The sequence below is a fragment of the Cyanistes caeruleus genome, chromosome Z (genome assembly GCF_971803275.1).
Source record: "Cyanistes caeruleus chromosome Z, bCyaCae1.hap1.1, whole genome shotgun sequence".
NCBI classification, from domain to species: Eukaryota; Metazoa; Chordata; class Aves; order Passeriformes; family Paridae; genus Cyanistes; species Cyanistes caeruleus.
Window position 1 is genome coordinate 50354252 of NC_141732.1, and position 22021 is coordinate 50376272.

Sequence of the window (22021 nt, forward strand, 5' to 3'; positions counted from 1 at the left end):
GCAGTCTTCTTACATCTTTGTTTTGGCACTTGCACTCTTTCCCCAGTTCCAGTCAAGAGATATAGAAGAATAAAAGCTTCTAATCACATACAGCTCTTACTTTACCACTTCTAGGAGTAGGCTTTTTGTTTCTCCAGCTTTGATTCCCATTTAAATGGACTTCTAGATCATAATGTGATAAATCTATCACTGATTAAATTACTTTTTATCCAGTGCTACAGCTGTGAGTAGGTGACAGTTATAGCCTGTACTTGCCTTCAAGTAATTTCAGCATAGCTTGATATTTGAGAAGGTATGTTAAGAATATTCTTTTATTTTCTTCACAGTGAAAAGATTTTATGTACTTACTGGCCTACTGCCCAAAATTTCAGTTGGAGAAGGAGACTACATATGGCACATTCACATTTGATTTAGAGAGAGTATACATCCTGATGTTCAACTTCCATGCCAAGCAATAAAGGTAAAAAAACTATCAAGAGAGTCACAGTTTTATGTCAGGGAGCTAGTTCTGTTCCCTAGATTAAAATAACTGAAAATAATAAAATCTATTTTGAATTCCCAGTCAATATTCTACTTAATATCACCCTGAGAAGAATTTTTTGCCAGGTTTTTTTCTTCAAACTTTTTTTTTTTTTTTGAGCAGCAATCATAAGCTGCAATAGGAATTAAAATAAACCCTAGAAAAAGTTAAATCAGCACAGTATTGCTATTTGAGGGCTTGCCTCATTTTTCTTCAAGCTACCTGCTGAAGTAGAACTCAGAAGGCTCATTTTTAGTAACCAAACATTTCTTCACTATCTATTTGATAAATCATGATGACCAAAGCAAAGTATACATCTTGTTTTCTAATTCTGAGAGACACAGACATCTTCTTCATTGAGAAGTGATGGAATTAGTCACAAAGCACGAATTACCACTTTCAATTTCTCGATTTTTTACCTTTCCTTCACACTTGATGTTGCTCAAGACTGGACAAGATGGATCCCTGGAAATGTGGTTTGGATGAGCAGAACCTTATTGGGCTATCTCAGAATGAACCAAACCCAAATACATCAACTGCTGTATGTACTTGTACTCCTTCAGAACATGCACAATAGTTTTTAAATGGAAGCCTACCTTATATTTAGTAAACATTACTTTAGTGAGGGAATTTCATGCAAAGGCAATCCTAGCAATAGGAATACTGTCAGACTTGGAGAAACAGAACACTTTTAAATGATGTGTAAGTATCAACACCTCTTTCACTGTCTGTACACTGGAAATATACACTCATCGTCTGCTAGAGTGCTTAGTTCAATTTTAGTTCTTCTATTCTAATTTTTTTTTACTGTAGAAGGATAAAGTTTTTGGGGGGTTCTTATGATTCTGAAACACTGAAAAGAAAAATCTACCTCCTAATCTTCACAAATGCAGGGACCAGGGCAGCCTCAAAGCCAGAGACTACATACAACAGTTCCTGTTTTCCAACATAACTGATTAGCTGCAGCTCTCAACTGCATCAGTAGGCACAAAAAAAGTTAAGGCAAACTCTTACTTGTAAAACAGAAAAGAAGAAGACAGCAGAGCAGCACTGTTATTTAAAATTAAAAAAAAAAAGTTTAGAATCAGAATTTAACATCAAGATTACACAAGAGACAAGAAGAAATATTAAATATTCTAAACTTTTCTGTGTGGGGTTTCTTTCATTTTGCAAATGAAAGAAAGCCCATGCAGAAAAATTTAGAATACTTAATATTTCAAATGAAGACAGCTCAATAGAATCAAATTTCATTGCTCAGAAAAGGAAAATTATTTTGTAGAGGTATTTCCGAGATTCAGATTTAAGGCTCAATAAGAACAGTATTTTTGGAAAGGCCAGACCCCATAGTCAAGAAAATTTATCACAACATATATTTATCAGAAGGTATTTTATTGGCAACAAATAGAAAATTGTTACTCTCATCCCCAGATGTTTCATTTTAAAGATAAAGCTTTTCCTTCACCGCTTTTACAGACTTGTAAATTCAGCATTGTAAAAAATTAAAACAAAAAACAATTGTGACAATAAATTAAGAAAATGTGAGGAGGAGGAGAAAAGCCCAACCCATCAAGGAGAAACAGAAGCAATAGAAAAGTTATGCAGTAGAATTGAAGTATCATATTATATTCTCCTTCCAAAAGAACTTTGGGCGTTTTGCACATGAAATAAAATAGCAGCAAAGAAAAAGGATAAATACAAGTGCATTGGTGTCCCACTGGAACTTGTTCTTATCAACCAAAACAGTAGTACTCATCAGAATCAATTTTGGGATGTTTATGCAGAGACTGTGAGTCCTCCATGGCAGAAGAATCACTGAACTTGTCCATATCTGATGGGGTTTGGTGACCAGGGACATCATCCACTAAGGTGTCCAAATAACTCCCCACTGATATTCCATCCAGTCCATCACTACAGTCTTGTAAACTGTTACAGCTGCCATGGAGGGATGTCTCCTGACTTTCTAGCAAGCTGCACAGACTTCCACTCAAACTGCTGCCTCTGCTGGCAATGGCTTTCTCTTCAATCATCCACTTGATTGATTCAATACTTTCATTGATGAGGAGGAGCTGGCGCATAAGCTTCACATCAGTGGCTCGGAGATTAACCTACAAGGCAAAAGTGATAAATTACTTTTTTCATAATCAAGCCAAAGAGCAGGCTTTAATGGATTAAAAGAAAACACACAAAAAAAATCCAGATTTAATATATAGGACAAATCTATTTCAGTAACTACTAAAAAAGCCCACAAGCAAACAAATAAAAAATGCCAAAACATAGTTACACTAATAATTTCAGTGAAGGTCAGGCTAGAACCTGTTCAGCCTCTCTAAGCACTTCATTAACAGGACTGCTAGTCAGTGACAAGACTTGTGTGCACACTGGTACAATGCTGTTTAAATGAGAAACATAGCTGCTATGACAACTTCTGGGGACAGCCTTTTTGCTAATCAGAGAAGCAAGACACAAAGACATTTCTATTTACCATTACTCTAAGCTACTTACATCTACAGACATCTAGGCATTCACCCAAAGTTACCCTCACAGCAGCTACTTGGGCAACCTAAAATTCTCAGATGTGCATAATTTGGAAAAAAAACTTGTGGATATTTAACTTTTACTCACACTACTACATGAAAATCTTCTGTATAAATGTCTGAGAGTTTAAATATTTAACTTATTGACACTGTAACTTTCAGTTATTTAAACCCATATTAGATGAAGTTCAGAGTTAACCATATTACAGACCTGGAGCAAGCATTTGCCACAGCTAATTAAATAAAAAGTGGACATTAAGAACAAACTCCTACTTTCTTACTTAGTTGTGGTGGTTGATGCAAACACACAGAAGCATTATTAATGCACAGTGGAATATTGCAGTGTTACATTTCACAGGTATATCTGAGTTAACCATCCTAATGTTTTCCTTATCGGGCAAACTATATAAGCCACTTTTTACATCACTTCAGCTGACAAATAAAGGTGAGACCTAAGGTTTATATTCATTGTTTCCTTCTCTTTGTCTGAAACATCATAGGATAGGTACTGGAAAAAAAATAAAAATCTGTGACCCTGTCTTACGTACCATATTGAAAATTTGAAAGACTTCACTCAACTGAAAAATAAAAAAAAAAACCAAACAAGTAAGATCTATTACAGACAATAGATATTTTATACAATTATCCAAGTCCACAACTGTTGTACAAAAAACCAGCACCTGTATTGTTCATACACAATGGACTGGAACAGAATCAGTATTCTTGGGAAGCAAAGACTGTATCTTGTTTTGCTAAGAGTATAATCTGGACATGATCCTTCCCATACTCAGATGCCATCTTCTCAGTACCCCAAATTTCACTGACATGCAACAGTTGCTCAAAAATTAGTTTAATGTATTTTTATTCTTTTAGATACCGCAGAAGATTGTAGTGGATCCAGCTGGGACTCTTCCTAGCAGCCAGTATGGTTTTGTTCTCTGTATCTGTGACTAAACCATGTTGGTAGAATTCCAGTGCTTCAGCTCTTGCTGAGTAGTGAGTGCAATCAAGGCCTTTTCTGTTTTTAACTCCACACCCTCAGCAAATAGATTAGGACTGAGAAAGTTGTTTGGAGTGGGCAGAGATGGGAAAGTTGATCAGAATTCATCAAATGGGTATTTCTTGCCATACAATGGTGTGCCCAGCAATAAAACCTGTGCATTTGATCTTTCCTATACAGCTGCTGCTTGGGGGCTGACTTGGTCTACTGGTGGGAAATGGTGCGTTACTAACTTTCATCACTTGTTCATTTAATCTATTTCCTTCATTTTTTAAACTGTGTTTATTACAATTTAAGTTTTTCTCACTTTTGTTCTTCTAATTTTCTCCCCTGATCCCACTGGAAGGGCAGTTGGTGGGTGCTTAGTTACTGGCCAGGGACAAGCTAACACAAAGACATTACTTTGCCAGTAACAGACTGCCTTGTGTAATTGCCACATGTATTCCCAGCTTCCTTTCCCAGTCCCCAGAATGACTTCTGAATTATTCTCAATCCAGTATCACAAGATATAACACAGCTAATCTGGTATTGTGCAAAACAGCTCTACCTACCACTCAAAGTTTTAACAATACTGCCCATCTATCATTGTTTCAGAGGTGAGGTTATGAAAACAGATTGACCATTTTGCAGTTCTCCTGCTCAAGCCAATTCCTCTACTCTAACCAATAAATCACTATAAACCATTTGCTCGAAAACTATGCTGTCATGAAAGCAGTAAATTACCCAACTTCTCAAATGCAACTCAGTAACTTGAGTATAAACATGCTCGGAGACAAGTTTCCCAAAAGGCTGATTAAGAAAATGTTTAACAGAACTAGCACCTACATGACTCAAATGAAACAGCCCCTTTTAGATAAAGCAGACATCTCATACATTTCAGATTCAGTTTAGGAAATATTTTTTTTCTCTACATACAGCAACAGCTTCAGCATTTTTGTGGAACAGCCTTACTGGAAGCAATTCTTTGCATTCCTGAGTACTAGAGTAGTCCTCCTCCAAGCTACATGTCATTATTCCAAGGCTCCCATATCAAGAGTGTGCTTTTCCTAAAGCAAATATGAAGAAGTAGTTTAACAAGTGTCATCTTTCTTTAATACGGTTTACTTCATCATCTGTTTGGTAACACAAAAATGTCAAAATGACATTTTTTTCCCCTTATGTGCTTTAGCACAGACACAATCACATTAGCTTTTACTCACTTATGTAGCTGCAGCCCATTTATCTTGGAAGTTTTTGGAGCATACAAGCTGGAGTGTTTTTGGAGTAAACAAGTCAGTCCAAGACGATTCAGCTAGCAGGACTAAACACAATAAAATCTCACCATGCTTGACAGCTCCATTTGTTATGCACAGTAACAGGTGCATTTCAGGAATAATCTAAATAGTGTATCATAGCTAATAAAGGCTTTTCAGGACAATTTCTATAGGTGTTCTTCTAGTTAAAGCTAGAGCACAGGACTACCATAGGGAAGGTGTGTGTTATTATGGATCAGTCCTCAGCAAAAAACTTATGGTGTATAAAGAAAACTACAAGAAAGTGAAAACTAATTTCCTGTTACAGGTTAACTTTTATATATTTTTGCTTAGTTTTGCTCTGTGTATTTGCAATAGTGCTGATCACAGGAAGGATACTAAATGCTTAACACTAAGAGCTAGTCACAGCAAGAGAAAATAACGAAATTAAAGTGACAGGATCTTCTCAAGTAACACATTCTGGTAGCATAAATGCACAGATTAGTGTTCAGACAGAACCAGAACTTTAATCTGGAAGGAACAGCTGGACTAAACACCTGTCTGTGCCTCCCTCTCATTAACTGCTGTTCTAGCAAAATATTTCTTCCTTTCTTTTGGTCTTCTGTAATAATACATACAACACTGTCATAATTTATTCAAGAGTATTGATACATACATACATATATATATATATGCATATATGTATATATATATAAAAATATAAGGGCTTTTGTGTATGTGTATATGCAGAGAGATACACAAATATTCATGTTAATTTTATATACAATGCATTGTTTTTGATAAAGAACTTGACTAGGTCATTGCTTTTAGAAAAAAACTCTTAATGACCAGGACTGCTAACAAAGACAATTACCGCTTCCTGGCAGTCACCCAAAGTAGTGCATTAGCCGTCCCTAGCCTGATCACTTAGCGTGTGGATCAAAGTCACAAATGTAGTCACAGTTTCAGCAAAACAGCCTTGCATTTTGCTGCTGCATATTCTGCAGACATAGCTTCCAGTCAGTTCCAAACAGAGTGGGTCACTTTCCCCTCCAGAAATGGCAAAGCTAAAATGTCTGTTAAATGTCTGCACTTCCAATCTGCACAAGCTATTTGAAACTCTAATTTCTTCCTTTTAAATTCCTGGATTCACATAGTGCTTCTTTTAACTACAGGAACTATGCAGGAATATTAATGGCAACCATAAAACATAGTCTGAGGAAAAGTTATCCATAAGTTTGTTTAAATTATTTCAGTTCCATTTTTTTTTTTCTCAACACTTATATTTTGTGCTACAAAGAGTCTACTAGCAAAAGGAAAAGAAGTGAGTGAACCTAAATAATAAGGTTCACTCATGTCTTTTAGCCAGACCACAGTGAAGTAAGTTCTTACAACAGACAAAATCTTATACTTACAACTTAATGGATTCAGGGAGCTATTTAAGTCACTCAGATCAGAAGCTCTGCCCTGCACAGAATATCAAGACGAATCTAGGGTTGGCTGCTCTGAAATCTGCGCTCTAAAACATCTTGAGTTTGGACACAAATTCCTTAATATGTGGAAGAGGATGGAAGGAATAACGAAGTACAGTATTCCTGGGAAAGCCCCTCAGAGGTTCAGGCTTGGGAAGAGTTGCAGAAGATAACAAACATGTGGAGAGGTTAGATGAAACTAACGGCAGCCAATTCCATCTGTTGCTAAACACTACCATACCCCCATCTCTATCACACTTTTTACAAAAAGAATTTCAAACCAGTAGAACTTTTCCATACTAAACAGGTATTCATGACCACTATGCCTCAGGAGTATTAATGCTACTATTGTTTCCATTTCCTAGGAAGTGTCAGAGATAGCCTCCTGCTTTTCTATTCAATGTCTTCCATTTCCCATATCATTTAGGATGAAGAGCTTGCTAGCTATGCCTACCCTCACTTTCATTAACAGGGAGATTACCTCATCTTTTCATAAAATAGTAAATTCCATCAATTAATTTGAGATGCAATTAAAAAAAAAATCTAACAATCAATTTCCAAATAATAATTTGTTTTGCATTCTGAGATGTCTCGTTTTCAAAAAAGTCAACCTTATTCCACTTTCTACTGGTGCTACTTTTACTATTACAAACACTGCATAACAACTTTTAAAGTAACTAAGGAAATTAATTTACAAGGCAAAGATGAGGGTGAGGAAAATAAAACAGTGACTGGCAATTACTCAAGTCATGTCAAGATACAAATATAATAAGAAGATATATAAGGATAAAAAAAATGGTCAATAAAACCTTATCAACTAATTCTGCGAGACCATAACAAGCTAAAATACCATAAGCAACTTACTCAAAATCCAAAATTCAGGATATGTTAATTCAAGTGTTAATTAACTGGAGTCACCAAGCTGACAAGTTTACAACAGGGGTAAATCTGGTGACAGACAGGATTTTTTTATTAAACATGAAGCACGCCATTTGAAGGTGAGCAAGCTCGAAGTGATACTAGAACAGCTTCTCAACACCACTAAGTAAAAGACATGCTCTTTTTTTTTCCCATTTAACATGTCTAAAATAAAATAAAACCACAAATAACAGATAATGTCTGCTCCTTTAACACACAGGATGATTAATAGGCTGTGCAGGACCTACATCCTACTTAAATGAAAACATATGCATGTGCATGTCTTTAAACTTCTTGCCTGCTTCTAAATTGTCCCACTGATTCAAGGTGTTTACATTGGTTTCTTCATATAATTGTGCTGCTTTAGGCAATGGTATTTCAGGATCAAGATGAAAAGAATTAGAATGCCTAGGCTGACTTCTGAATTTGAACTTCTCCTGAATCTGAATCTTCAGAATCTCCTGTTAAAAATGCAGGGAGTTTTACAAGACAGAGAGTAAGAAGGCAAGTTTACTGTCATCAGCTGGAAGACATCTTCTACACACCAGTGGAACAGTAAACTTCTTGGAGGAATATGCCACATACACTCCACAGCAAAGCCAACCAACTGGTAAATTCAGACACCACAATAATTCAAGCTAACCCAGCTAACCTGACTGAAACTCTGTATGAGCTCTCTTAAAACAGTGGACCAAAGCCTGGCAAAGAATGAGGCTGTCAGAGTCAAGGTAGGTGCTGCAATGTTCATCATTATGCCCTGTGTCTCTGACTGTGATTTACCTCACACTGATTTAGCTGAACTAAATTTCAGTCAACAGTGATACATGTAGATAAACAGCTTTTTCTGCATCTGGTTTCTTTCAGCATGGACTTGTGTTATTATGTATTGCTGTATTATTTTCCCATTTATTTTCTCCTGATTTTTAGGCTTGTGGTAAGCTTCAGACAATGAGGGAGCACATACATAAAGCTACTTATATACAGAAAAGCTAAATTTATGTGATCCATTGTTGATTTGTAGTTATAATTTGTTCATCTACTTTCTTTCAGCAAAGTGGGCAAGTTACACTGACCTTTCTCAGCTATACTTTCATAATGAGTCACAATAAAAATATTGTGGCAGACCATAAGTTTTGATTACTTAGTTTTTGACTTCTTTTGCAAGAGATTGCAAAAGGAGTCAAAATTTATACTCTTGCATCCCTTGAAGACTCTGTAATTGTTAAAACCCTCATATATCAGATATTATAGGTAGCATTCATTACAATCGCTGAACTCCCAGCTGCTCATAAAAGTGAGTAGTCTGCACCCTTTGCTACTTTAAACACAGGCTGTAGCCTAGTTATTGTCCTGCTGCAGTTCCTGCATTTCCACTGCAATCCTTCACCATGTCCTTGCAGTAAGTATTTCCAGAGGTCCATCTCTAAAAGTTGGCAGCCACGTAACACAGCTTTGGTAACAGTGACTTTTAACTAGGAAGAAGACAGACCTTGTGATTCCACAAAAGGATTTTACTGTAAGGAGAACTGACCAACCCATTAGCTAAATCAAGGAAGTGGGCAGATCAGGTCTGAGCCACCACTGGAATAATGCAGGAAAACACATCAAAATAATTAGGAAGCAGAGCAACTTCATGAGACAGCAAGTTAGTTCAGCAGGCAAGGAGATTAAATAACTCAATGAGCAGGCTCCAAGGACATGTCTTGCAAATATATGAACAAAATATTATGCTAATATGGTTATCATCTGATACAGGAAATTACCATACTGGCAATTTAAATTTCTAACACCCTATTTTAATATTTTAGTTTTATGTATACTAATTGTTTCCCTTATGCTTAACAGGAAAATACATACCACCAAGTTGAGCAATTGTTTATTCATATTATCTGTGGGGGGTGGGGGGTGGAAAAAGTGAATCTCATGGCCTTTTTTCACTGCCTTGAAATATGCATGGTCCTTGTCTGGGGAGTATGTGTAGGCCTGCCAAGTGCATTAACACCTTTGATAATAAAATATCAATGATTAGGACGAATCATTTGATCAGTAGGGTACATTTTTTCTTTTAACATTATACTATTTGAGGTATCTTGTATGCCTAAATGGCTTGAATGTAATAAAAAATTCCCAGGGGAAAAAGTATATTTTTGTTTATTTTAGTGTTTTGGCCATCTCTTTATTTGATTGTGAAAAGGAAGAAACTATTTAAGTATCTCCTATGCAGATATGACAATGATTGTCAAAAAAAAATATAATGTACAAATGGGAGCAAGTAGAGGGAAAAAGAGAAGTTATTTAGTTAGGTTCTTATTTTCTCACCACTTGTCCAAGTAAAACAAATGTTAAATAAGCTCTTTAAATAAATGTAAGTACCACAGAATTCAAAGAGAGAAACATCCAGTCTCAGAAGGATGAAAAATATAAAAGGAAAATCCTGACTCTTTTGAAGTTTAGTTGAATTAACATGAAAGGGAGCAGTGACAAAATGGAGATTTGCAAGGAGGAAAAACTTCTAATGCTGCTGGTAAGTTTTACTGAATGCTTCCAAATATCTCATACTACTGTCATAAAAGCATCATCTGACCTTAGAAATGTATCTACTATGACCAAGGTGAACATGTCCAGAACAATCCATAATATGGACCCACATATGCTGACAGACAAGATAACTCCACTGCAAACATTCAGGTCAATATGAAGCTGCAACATTTGGCTGTGAGTGTCAGAAAGTGTTACAGCAGATGGACGATCACAGCATCATTATAAACTGTTCTGGACAACAGCCACAATGCAGGACTGCATGTGTCTTCTGATCAACACAAAACAGAACTGGGGCAAAAGAACGTATCTAATTTCTTTTTTTTTTTTGCCAATGGATATCACTCTCTGCCTCATTTATGTTTGTCTTGACCAACACTACATAAAAAAAAAGAAAAAATATAATTACCACTTCATACCTGTTCATCCCTTCAAAATGAGTAACAATACTGGCACTATGGAAGTATACTCAAAAGCATAAAACTAAAAAAATAAAAGAAGATAATGGTGTTTGCTTACAGGTATATTCAAAGTTTGAAAATATTACCTTTATAGAGATAACAGCAAAGTTTGGAAACATTTTAAAATGTAAAAAAAACCCAACAACAACCCTCAAAAAAACCCTCATCAAAACACCCAACACATTTTCTTAAATCACAACTGAGACACAACAACAGTAATACTGGGGAGAAACCTGGAATCTCTTGAAATTCAAGTCTGCTTTCACAATATCACTGGAGAGACTTAAAAAAAAAAAAAAAATCTTTGTCTAAATCTCTCCGGAATTCAAAATGGATTTAGTTTGAAACAATTCTGTGTTCCTGGAGATGGGCTATATCCTACTGAAAGCATATTTTTAATCTAACAATCAAATCTCTAGTAAAGGCAACCTTCAGTCCTATTTACTGAAGGTTTATCTGGATAAGAATAAAAAATAACTTCAAGACAGCTTTGGTATTATAAATGATCACATGTGCTGCTAAAAATTATTTAGTAGTCCTAGAAACTGATTTGCTGATCACTGGGATTTTTCCCCTATTGAAACACAATGAGCATTATGTTTGAAAAAAAATTAGTCTCTTAAAAATAAGGAGTTTTGTTTAAGTTTTGTTATGGTCCCTACACAGTCTGAAAGCACTAGCAAGTCTGAGGTCTTTCAGATAATATCAAGGTGGTTATTTTGAGTCTTTCAAACAAAAACACTTCTAGCAAGCTGAAATACAGCAATTGGCCAGCGAGCAGGCTGTTGAGAACTACACCAGCTGCAACTTTTGAGCCCTGTTTGGCTCAAAACCCCACAGACTCCTTTGTTTCCCACAGAACATGCCTCAGCTATTCATTCTGCAAGTCACAAGGTGTGATTATCAATGTATATTAACAATTAAACAAAGACACATCCTATGCTTCCAGGCAAGGGTATGAGAAGGTAGTAAAAGTAATAAGTCATGAACTGTAAACTTCAAGGCAAAACCAAGGTACTCTAGGCAACATTTTATTTCCATGTTATTTGTTCCCTTCTCTGATCAATAACTATTATCCACACCATACAGTGCAGTCCTCAGCTTCTCCTACACCACTCTAGCTCGTCATATTCCTCTTTTTATACTCAAACCTGTTCTCAGCAAGTATTTCTACACAGAAGAGTACTGGGGCAGTTTGGTGTGATTCTAGCTCAGCCAAGAATATTAGTCATAGCTATCAATGCAGTTATCAGATGGATGAGTAACTTTAGAAGGAATCAAGGTCATTGCTTACATTTCCCATTTCTTTTCCTAGCTACTAAGCTAGATGGGGAGCAAAAATAAGGTGCAGGATTTGCAAAACATGGCAAGGAAAGGACAAATACGAATTTTGGCCTTTGTGAATAATCAAGGTAACCTGATTATTCAGGTTAAATGAAAGAACTAGTCAAGGAAAACAGCAGATTCTGACTAGAGACGTCTTCTTAGAAGTATTTGAAAAGGGCTGGCAACAGCTCTTCTGAAGTAATTTTGTCATTAAACTTCATCCGAGTACAAATTAATAAAAATGAAGGAGAGAAATTACAAAATATTAAGGATCATAGTGTTTCTTTGGTTGCATTTTCTTTCTTGTCTGAAATGGGTGGACTGATGTTCTGAACTGGTGAATGCCTAAATAGCTTTATGAAGTTACCATCACAGAAGGGTACCTCATCTGGCTATGGGGAAAACAGCAACTGTGCCTTCACTCCCCTGCCTCTGTCACAGCAACCAGTGGCAATTGTTAACAAAGAAGGATGTAAATTCCACAGGACCTTGAAGAACACCACTATTGCTTTGGCATGCTAGTAAGTATTGCTCTTCTCTTGCAAAGAGGCTTTCTCCTCTCTCTGCTGTAGCAGGAGTTACAGTTTTCTCCCACAAACCTGTAACATTAGAACCCTGCCATACAACACCACTTGAAATAAAAATACTTCATTGCACTGCACAATTGTGCCAAGACATGTGGACAAGCCATTAACATTCACAGTGGTTGAAATAGCCCTGTGAAGGCAAAATGCAGCTGAAGTCACAGAATAGGAAAAGTCCTGTAAAATATATCATTCTGGCTTTATAGTTACTCCTCTCACAGCTGTATAGTTTTGAGAAGACCAGAAAAACAGTCTAAAGTTTACAATGCCTCCTTGAATGACTTCCTTCTCCAAGTTGTCATGTTTTTGTGCAGACCCATCTAAATCCCATTAGTCAGAAAACCTTCCTGCCCATGGAAAGGATTCTTCAACACTAAAACCAACATTAACCCCCTACCTTGCCACTGTTTTATTATTAAGCACTTTGCTCTAAACATGCACCATTTGCCTTTGTCTAACACAGAAAATGGTCTGTACTAGTAGTGGCCAAACTCCACCCTTTCAAACAGGCCTTTCCTAGGCACTCCTATAAAGGTACATATTAATCTTGCTCCAGGAAGAACAAGAATCAGAGAAGCACAGAAGAGTTGGGGTTGGAAAGGACCTCTGAAGATCATCTAATCCCACATCACTGCTATGGCAAATTGAACAGGACTGAGTCCAGGCAGGTTTTAAAAATTTCCAGAGAGGTAGACTATACAGTCAGAAAGCTTGCAGCCTGTTCTGGCTTCCAGTCACCCTCAAATAAATAAGCTTTTCCTATTTGGATGGAACCTCATGTATTTCAGTTGGTTCTCATTGTCCCTTGTCCTGTCACTGTGCCCACTAAAGAGAGTCTGGTCCCATCTTCTTGACAGCCACCCTTAAGATATTTGTACACAGTGAAAAGATCCCTGTACAGCAGTCTCCAGGCTAACTTGGGCCAGTTCCTTCAGCCCTTCCTCCTAAGAGAGATGATACTCCATATCCCTAGTCATCTTTATAGCCATCAGCTGGACCAGCTCTCCAGTAATTCCTTGTCTTAAACTGGAAAGCCCAAGATGGATCCCCAAACAGCACTCCAGAGATAGCCTTACCAGGGCTGAGTAGAGGTCAGGTATGTACATAACTTTCACTGGTTTTCTAAAGAGGTGGCTAAACAATACAGATACTATTCCTCTTTCCACAGAAATGCTTCATATTTTCCTCCTTGGCATCAGGACTGTTTTTTTCTGGTCATTTGTAATTACTGGATGGATCAAGGTTTGAGTCTGAAGTTTTTAAATTAAAAAGTCTTTTAAACTGAGTATTAAGAAAGTCATGTACAATGTTTGCTGTATCTCATAAACAAGTGTCTGAGCTAACAAAAGCAGTGCAACTATCTCAAATACACCTCTTTAAACAAATGGAAATTCTGTAGGCAGAGAGGGGAAAAAAAACATACAAAGCAACCAAGCTGTTCTATTTTTGTTTCTACCTTGGGGTAAATATGTGTGAGCTTGGAAACACTCACTGCACTATAGTTCTTGGATGTGTTTCCTTCTGTACCTATGGAGGGGTAGGTTTCATAGCCAAACCAGAATGCAGTAAAACAGATCTTCCTCTGGAAGCATTTGAGTCATGAATGCAGCTGATATCTAACAACAGCGAACAAAATCACAAATTATGCCAGTAAAGTGTTTATAGAATCTGAAACTCCCAGCAGTTAAATAGCAATTTACCATTGTTTTAAAGTCACTAAATGTTTTCACTTCATCTGACGCTGCACCCAGCAGGGCCATACAGCATTGAGAGTTTATTGTACAGCACATGAATGAACGAATGAATACACGAATGAAACATTCAGTAACTCCTCTGGAAGCTTAGCTAGTTTGTGTTTACAGTTAATTATAAAATGTGCCATTCCATTCTCTTGACAAACTGAAAGTGTTAAGAAAGGCTAGATTGGTGGAGAAAGATGAGGATTGGATTGAGATGAGCCCCAGCTGAGGCCAGGGCTGCACTGGTGCACAAGTATGCTATTCTCCATGTTTATGGAAGCTCTAGGTGAGTTTGCATACCCTGAAAAAATGGAGTAGCTGACTTTATGTACTTATATACCTGACATATATATACTCTCTAGTGTCCTTCCTCATCCTCTTTTATGGAAGAAGAGAAACCTCTTTGAGAACTACTTAAAGAGGGGAATCCTCAGACACATTTTATTCTACACGCTCATCTTCAGGCAGGCACCAGAGGGACTGAACCACAGAACAAGCGACCCGTGAAATACATGACCATCCCAATATCTTTCTGGATTTGAAAAAGCTTGAAAACTTGAACTGTGTTGTTTGCATCTTTCAAAGATGTAATATAAGATGGCTTATGGACCCTCTGGATGGGTTTTGGTCACTCATTTTGGTCACCCTCCAGATTAGGGCTGCTTACCACAATTTCTTCTACCATAGGAAAAGGCTTATAATTAGAAGCCAGATTTAAAGGAGTAAGGCTGGATAACAACGGCTCTGAGTCTGTCTTAACAACAAAAATGTTTCCCTTTTATTATGAGATTGTCTGTAATTGTCTGAAGAGCTCTTCATCTTTACAAACATTAAACTGAGAACCATCTTGTAGAACTGCTTACATACAGTAAGTTTAACTTCCATGTTTATAAATGCAAGTTAAATCCATCAGAGAAATTACACTCAATTTAAATGAATTGCAATTGCTTTTCAACAGCTCAGATCCTGTCTTTTTTACTCCTGTAACTTCATGTTCATTTGCTTCAGATTCCAGTAACCAGCCCCCCTTCCAGGACATGGACAGAAATTAAACACATGGAAAATAAACATGTCCACTGTGGAAAGTTTAGTAAGTTTTGACCTTGAGGGTAGAGAACAGACAAATAATCTAGTAACATTTAAAACATTAATTGAGAATGCACTCTATTTCTTTTACTATTTACTGTTAGGAAAAAGAAAGTATTGAAGAGTAGAAATGCACTTGTTGGCCATCACCTCTACTTAATATATGTATTTGGCATTGTGCATTTCAAGCTTTTCCTACTCATATACAAAAGGAAGTTTCAAATTGTTGTTGTCGTAAGTAATCACATAAAAGAAAGCATCCATACAAAATTACAATGATCAAAGGGCTGGAAAACCTGCTGTAAGAGGAAAGACTTAAGGCAATAGGCCTTTTGTCCCTAGGGAAGTTTTGGGGATAGGAGTATCCCCTCACAGCATTCCAGTAATTTGGGCTGATACAAAGAGGACCAGGAGAGCTAAATACAAGCTCAAATTTTTTGCAGTGAAGACAATCAGTCATGGCAACAACCTCCCCAGTTACATGGCTGAGGTTTTCAGGATGGACAGGGTGCTTGACAATGTCACCCAGACTCCCTTTCCTTTGAAATGTGAAATCAGATGGTTTTCTGAAGTCACTTTATGGAATAGCCCTTCCACCCCAGTTATAATATGAAAGCCATGCTGTTATGCTGATTTCATCAGAAAGGTAATAATCTATTTGCTAAAAGTTATCATAAACTGTACAACTCTGTGCAGAAGTAGTTTAGTATTCATATCATTTCATTACAAATTGTCAGGAATCAGACTTCAAAAAATCAACTTCAATGATTCTTCCATTCTTGAAAAAATAACCAGGAAGGAATAATGAAATTATAATACATATTCTCTGAAATAAAAGCTGGCAAAAGGCTCACAGTACATGGGCAGTCTAACTGGAAGTCTTGACTGTAGTATCCCTGAAGCTGCTGTGATGATTCACACCAGACAGATACACGTGTACTGAAGTATCTCACACTGATGCTGCTCCCTAAGGTACCAGCAACATTTCATGGACTATAGGCCATGCAGCAGCTAATAATGTAACCACATATTCATCTGTACTTCCTGAGGACTAAAACCCTTCAGCAGCTTCTATAGCTGAGCAAGGACAGACAGACATAAGCTCTGACTACAACATCGAGATGTTCCGCAATTCAAATCCTTCTGCCAGCCACAAAGTGAGATTTGCCAGTCAAAACATATGTTTAAATATGCATCAATTAAAATAACCTTGGTCATCTCATCCTTCCAGAGATGGTACGAAAAGATGGAAAACATGGCAAAGTTCTGGCACTGTAATTAAGCTGCAATTTTTTCCTTATTAGACTTATTTTCCCTAAGGATCAATCTACAACTCCGTTTTAACATGAGTCACTGTTACGATCACTGCCTCATCTGCATTACATGCAAAAATTAATAACTCCTCTACTACATCATGCAGATTGGAGGGTAAGGAGAGAACTTGCTAACAATGTACAGGATTCCTTTCTCAGTGAACTTCAGGAGGACTTGGGGAAATAAGTTAATTTCTATTTCTGTATGCCTTCTCTGTAGGTCTAAGAGCCTCATTTCAGAGATTCACTGAATAATGCCTCATTAAGAAACAAAGGTTAATCAAACTCTCATGCAAAGTTTTTGAGGCTTCACCACTAGTAGTTTTATATTTAAGATTTTATCTTCAGTCAAGTTTTTAAGCAAAAATTACAATTAATTAATAAAAAAACAGCATCTGATACACAGCTTTGCATTGCAGATCTTGGCTTCAGTTAAGACAACTGATGTTATCATACAAAATAGTGAATGTAGCAGCCTGTACCTACAGCATGTGTTGAAAGAGGTATTTCAAGTCACAGCTGTAGACTTTTTTAAATCAGTCCTTCAAAGAAACTAATAAATGTAGATCCCCTGCAACTGTGGATCTAATAAATCTAAGCAAATATGAAGTTTATCAGACTCTTTAGAACTGCTAGAATATGCTAGAATTTATAACAGCTCTGCCCTCCAACCTGAACCTTCATTACGTGCTAGGGATGGTTAAAAAAAACCCCTAAAACGAATTAAAAAAGCATAAAGAAAACAAGACAAACCAAACCATTGAAAATACTAAGAAGGACTGCCGTTGTAATGATCAGATTTGCCTTAACTACAGTTTCATTTTCTAAGGGATCAATGTTATTTGCCTTTAAAAAATAGTTATACTAAAATTGAACTAGAAGAAAAAAGGAGAAGAAAACTAATGAGCACGGGAATATGCCTCTATCTCAAATGGCTTTAGCCTAAATCTGGCATACTCAGCTCCTTGAAAATAGGATTGCTTCAATTACTTTATCCTTCAGTCTAAAAACTGCTGCACTCACTATAACCAGTTGGATGTTCAGACTCACAGAATTTGATTCTCAGCAGTGTTCACTGGAAGAAATATCATTAGATGTTCCAGCATTGCCATCCACCCCTCAATTCCAAGACACAGCTTATCTTTTCTGCCTTTAATATTTTTATGTAAAACATTTTTTATTATTATATGTAATGCAGGCTATACTGCATTTATATTTCTAGCCTGCAAAGGGACATTAAAGAGCTGATTTTGTAAACCTTTGAATTAAAAGGAAAAAAATCCCACCCAATCTTTTTCTTTGAGTGTTAAAGAAAATTTCCCTTTAAGTAACCCCAGAACTTGTGAAAGAGAAATGAGGCTTTAAAGCAGTATCATTTCAGGCTGCAGAATGAGCCTCACGGATTATTTACTGCAGTGAAGGTGCTATGTGTTGAATGGTGACTTCAGGACCATGGTACGCTAAAAAAAAGCTGCAGCTAGAAAGGTTTATGATCAACTCCCAAAAAGAACATTCCACCTGTAAGACCACAGGAAGAAAGATCTTAACAGTAAAACTGTGACAAATTTCATACTGAAACAAGGGTCAGATAGTGGGAAGTATTCATTCCACCCAAGTTTGACCAGAGCACAGTGTTTTGACTCATGCTGGCAATTACATTTTGTTTCTCCTCTAATTTATGGCCTCTTAACTCAAAGGTTTTCAGGATCCAATGTAGTCTCCACCATGGCCTTCATGGGAAAATGGAGGATAAGAAAAGGGAAGTGAACCTGACCACGCAGGACTGTAGTTCATGAATGAGACTCTGTGTGCTTTGCGTGTGATTCCAGTGACCATTAGTAAAATCACACTTGAGGTAAAAATAACCATTTTGAACAATAAAAGAATCTTAAAGAGCACGGAAAAGCCTCAAGTGCTTCACCCAGCAGATGCACAAGTTGCCACAAACACTCTACCTATTTGTCAGTTACTGTAGCTCACAGTCAAAACCAGCATTTCCAAGCCAAATAAAAAAAGGACCTGAATAACCTTGTTTTTTATGTGTTTACGGAAAGTTTGTCCCAAGTCTACAACAAGCAAATAAAAAAAGCAAAGGTAGGTCTATTCAAAATCCAGTGAGTGGGATGTAGAAGCTGACATCATAGTACAACTACAAAAAAAGAAGTTTAATGGATGACAATTACTTTTCTAAGCTTTTAGTCTGTTCCACTGCATGTTGACTACCACAGCATCTATAGACTACTCTTCTACATGTCCAAGACCTCCTATGCCTTGCAGCAATGCCAAAGAAAAATGCATTAGAAAGAGGTGTGAAATAAGAAAATAGAGGTTTTGGCTCAATTTTAGAAATGAGATGCAGTAAAAAAGAGGACAAACATAGAAAGGAAGCACAATTTTCACTCGATATTGTCCTTAGATTTATAAAATATGTCCACTGAGAAAACTGTAAAGGTGAAAGTGACAGCTTAAGAAGCTGAAAAAACCCTTGGAGTTGAGGAAAATCCTGAAAATTCCAGAGACTAGAGAAAAAAATCCAGGAAGGTAATTCACTTTCACACTCTGGATTACAAAAAACAGCTGAGAGCATGAAAAATGTACACACAGGGTACTAATATTTCACCAGTCATTGTACTGGTGGTTTAATGGGCACATACAGACCAGAAGGCAGATGGGAAGATTATAACTGAACTCCTCTTAACACAGCATGAGAAATTAGTTCAGGTAAGAAAAGTCACTCAGTCACTGAAGTGAGGAAAAACAGGAGAGGTCAAGGCTTTTGGGACTAAAAAACATGTTTATGCTTAGGGAAGGGAGAGAAAAGAGACAAACTGGATGGGGGAAGGAAGAAAAGGCAAAAGGAACGTTGTCACATGAAATTCGCAAGTGTGAAGTAAGCGAAGAGACCAACTTGAAAGGAAAAGGTGGTAGGGACAATTTGCTTGGGTCCCCCTCCCTTCATAGACCTAGTTGTCTTGACATGTAACAGTCCTGCCAAAAACTCTGGCTGCCTTACTTACTTCCTTTGCAGTCTGACATTCCATACATTATAAGCCAGCTGCAGATCATTGTACTACCACTGTGCAAGTTTAAAACTGAAAAATAAGCATGAGATAAGTAATGTGGTACTCAATATTAAAACTGAAATTCCCAGTGATGGTTACCTTAAAATCACAGAATAGTTTCAATTGGAAGGGACATTAAAGACCATCTAGCTCCAACCTCCCTGCCATGGGAAGTGACACTTCCCTAAGGACAACACAAAGGCATCCACAACGTCTCTGAGCAACCTGTTTCTTACCCTCTGAGTAAACAACTCCTTCCCAACATCTCTGAATCTATCCTCTTCCAGATTAAAGCTGTTCCCCCTCATCCTGTCACTCTGCGCTGCTGTCAAAAGTCCCTCTCTCCAGCTTTCTTCTTTGGCCTGGTCTAGTCTGAAAGGTGGCTAAAAGATCTCCACAGAATACACTGATAGTTTGATTTGTGGAGATCTCTTAAAACAATATGAAACCATACAACAGCAAGTGTAATCTATGAGTTTCATCTCAAGTTTAACATTACCATCTTGGCTATTAATTCTTAGAATATCCCAGCACGCTTACCCTGTAAAAACGCCTTACAAACCCACACACCTGTATGCGGCACTGCAGAGGAACTTGTGGCATGGAACTGCACTCATTCACACAGAACGATATTATTTACCGTAAACGTTTGAGTTCCGATATTGTTACATAAAGTTATCTCAACACGTTGCCAGAAAAATCGCCATCAAATTTTGTCCCATTTTCAGGTAAGATTACTGGCAGAAGCTATGGCAAGAACTGCTACTAAAAAAGTATCTTTTGGGACCAACATAACACTTACACGCTAATAAAAGTGGAGGCTATGCACACATATCTGAGGTGCCCTGCACTGTCAAGATCATGTGTGCTGAGTGTTCCTCATCACTTGGTCACTTGCTCGCAAAGAGTTTCCTTTATGGTTTGTCTTAGAAAAAATTAAGCCAGTTTTATGGCACCATTTTGTGGCAAAACTAATTTATTGAGATGATTTTGATTACTGTGATGATACAGGGAACATCCTAAGTAGGACAAACACCTGCACTAAAGTAGTAGAGTATCTGAACTACATAGAGCATAGTCCCATCACAAACCACAGGCAAAAGAAAATATACCATTCAACCAAAGTATAAGTAGCTGTTTTTTCAAGAATTACTCTGCATCATCCGCAGCCTGTTTGGAACTAATTAAGTCTCTGTAGATTAAAGTCCTGCAATCAAGTCCCTGAACTCCAGGCAAAATTTCCAGCCCGAAAATATCCTGTGCGTCTTTAGGTGTTAGTCACGGGCAGGAAACAGGTGCAATGCAGAAAACGCAGTTACAACATCGGGAGAGTAGTGCATTATTTCGTTTATTGGTACTCCAGCTTTCAGTACTTGTAGCGAGCTGACAGGAACAGAAGCCAACTACGAGTCCCTGGCGAACTGCCCCGCTGGGAGGAAAAGAGCCGACAAGTCCCTCGCTCTACGCCGCACGGACGAGCGGCCTCGTGTTCTCCCGGCCGGGAGCGGAGCCCTCGCTGCCGCCCGGGGGACGAGCTCTCCCGGGGGCAGGCAGCACCTCCTTCCCGCGGCGGGCCGGCCGGCCGCCGGGGCGCACTGCCCGTCGCGGGCCGCGGCGCTGCGGAAGGGCTGCGGCCGCCGCCGGCTACTCACCATCTCCTGCCTCAGCAGCTGAAGTTTCGTCTCCAGACGGGCCAAGGCGGCAGCGCGGCGGCGGCGGGGCCCGGGGGCCGGGGCGGCGGGGCGAGCCGGGAGCTCCTCCCCGCGCAGGGGCCGCGCCAGGCTCTCGGGCACTTTGCGCCCCAGCTTCTGCTCGACGTCGCGGAGATCAGGCGGGGCGCCGGGCTCCATGGCTGGCCCTGCAGGGGCCCGAGGCGGCAGCGGCGGCACTACCCGCGCCCGCCCGGCCGCTGCCGGGGCGCCGAGGCGCGGAGAACCGCGGCAGCGCCGGGGACGGCGGATGCGCCGTGCGGGACACCCGCGGCGGGCATGGGCATCTCCCGGGCGCACCAGCCCCTCCCGCCCTCTCCCCGGCCGCCGGGGAAAGGCAGCGACGGCCCCGCTTCGTGCACGAGACCGCGGCGCGCCCCGGCAGCTGCGGCCGGCACAGCGCGACCCGAGTCATCGCCCGTCCCGCCCGGCTGCAACTTTAAAGGCGCGGGCAGGTGGAAGAGGCGCGGCGCGGCCCTCCCACCGCGCTGCCCCAGCGCACAGGCGCGGCACGCCCGGGGCGCCCC

General features: G+C 38.8%; 1 protein-coding gene across 1 annotated transcript; it reads right to left on the reverse strand.

Annotated features, from left to right (window-relative positions):
• Positions 1–1888: 1888 nt before the first annotated feature.
• Positions 1889–21675, reverse strand: LURAP1L (leucine rich adaptor protein 1 like). Its single transcript, XM_086868862.1, has 2 exons — positions 21438–21675; positions 1889–2625 (listed from the first exon to the last, which is right to left on the reverse strand). Exons 1-2 carry the CDS (start codon positions 21633–21635, stop codon positions 2251–2253), a joined length of 573 nt encoding a protein of 190 aa, XP_086724988.1. The 5' UTR covers positions 21636–21675; the 3' UTR covers positions 1889–2250.
• Between the last annotated feature and the right edge of the window lie 346 nt (positions 21676–22021).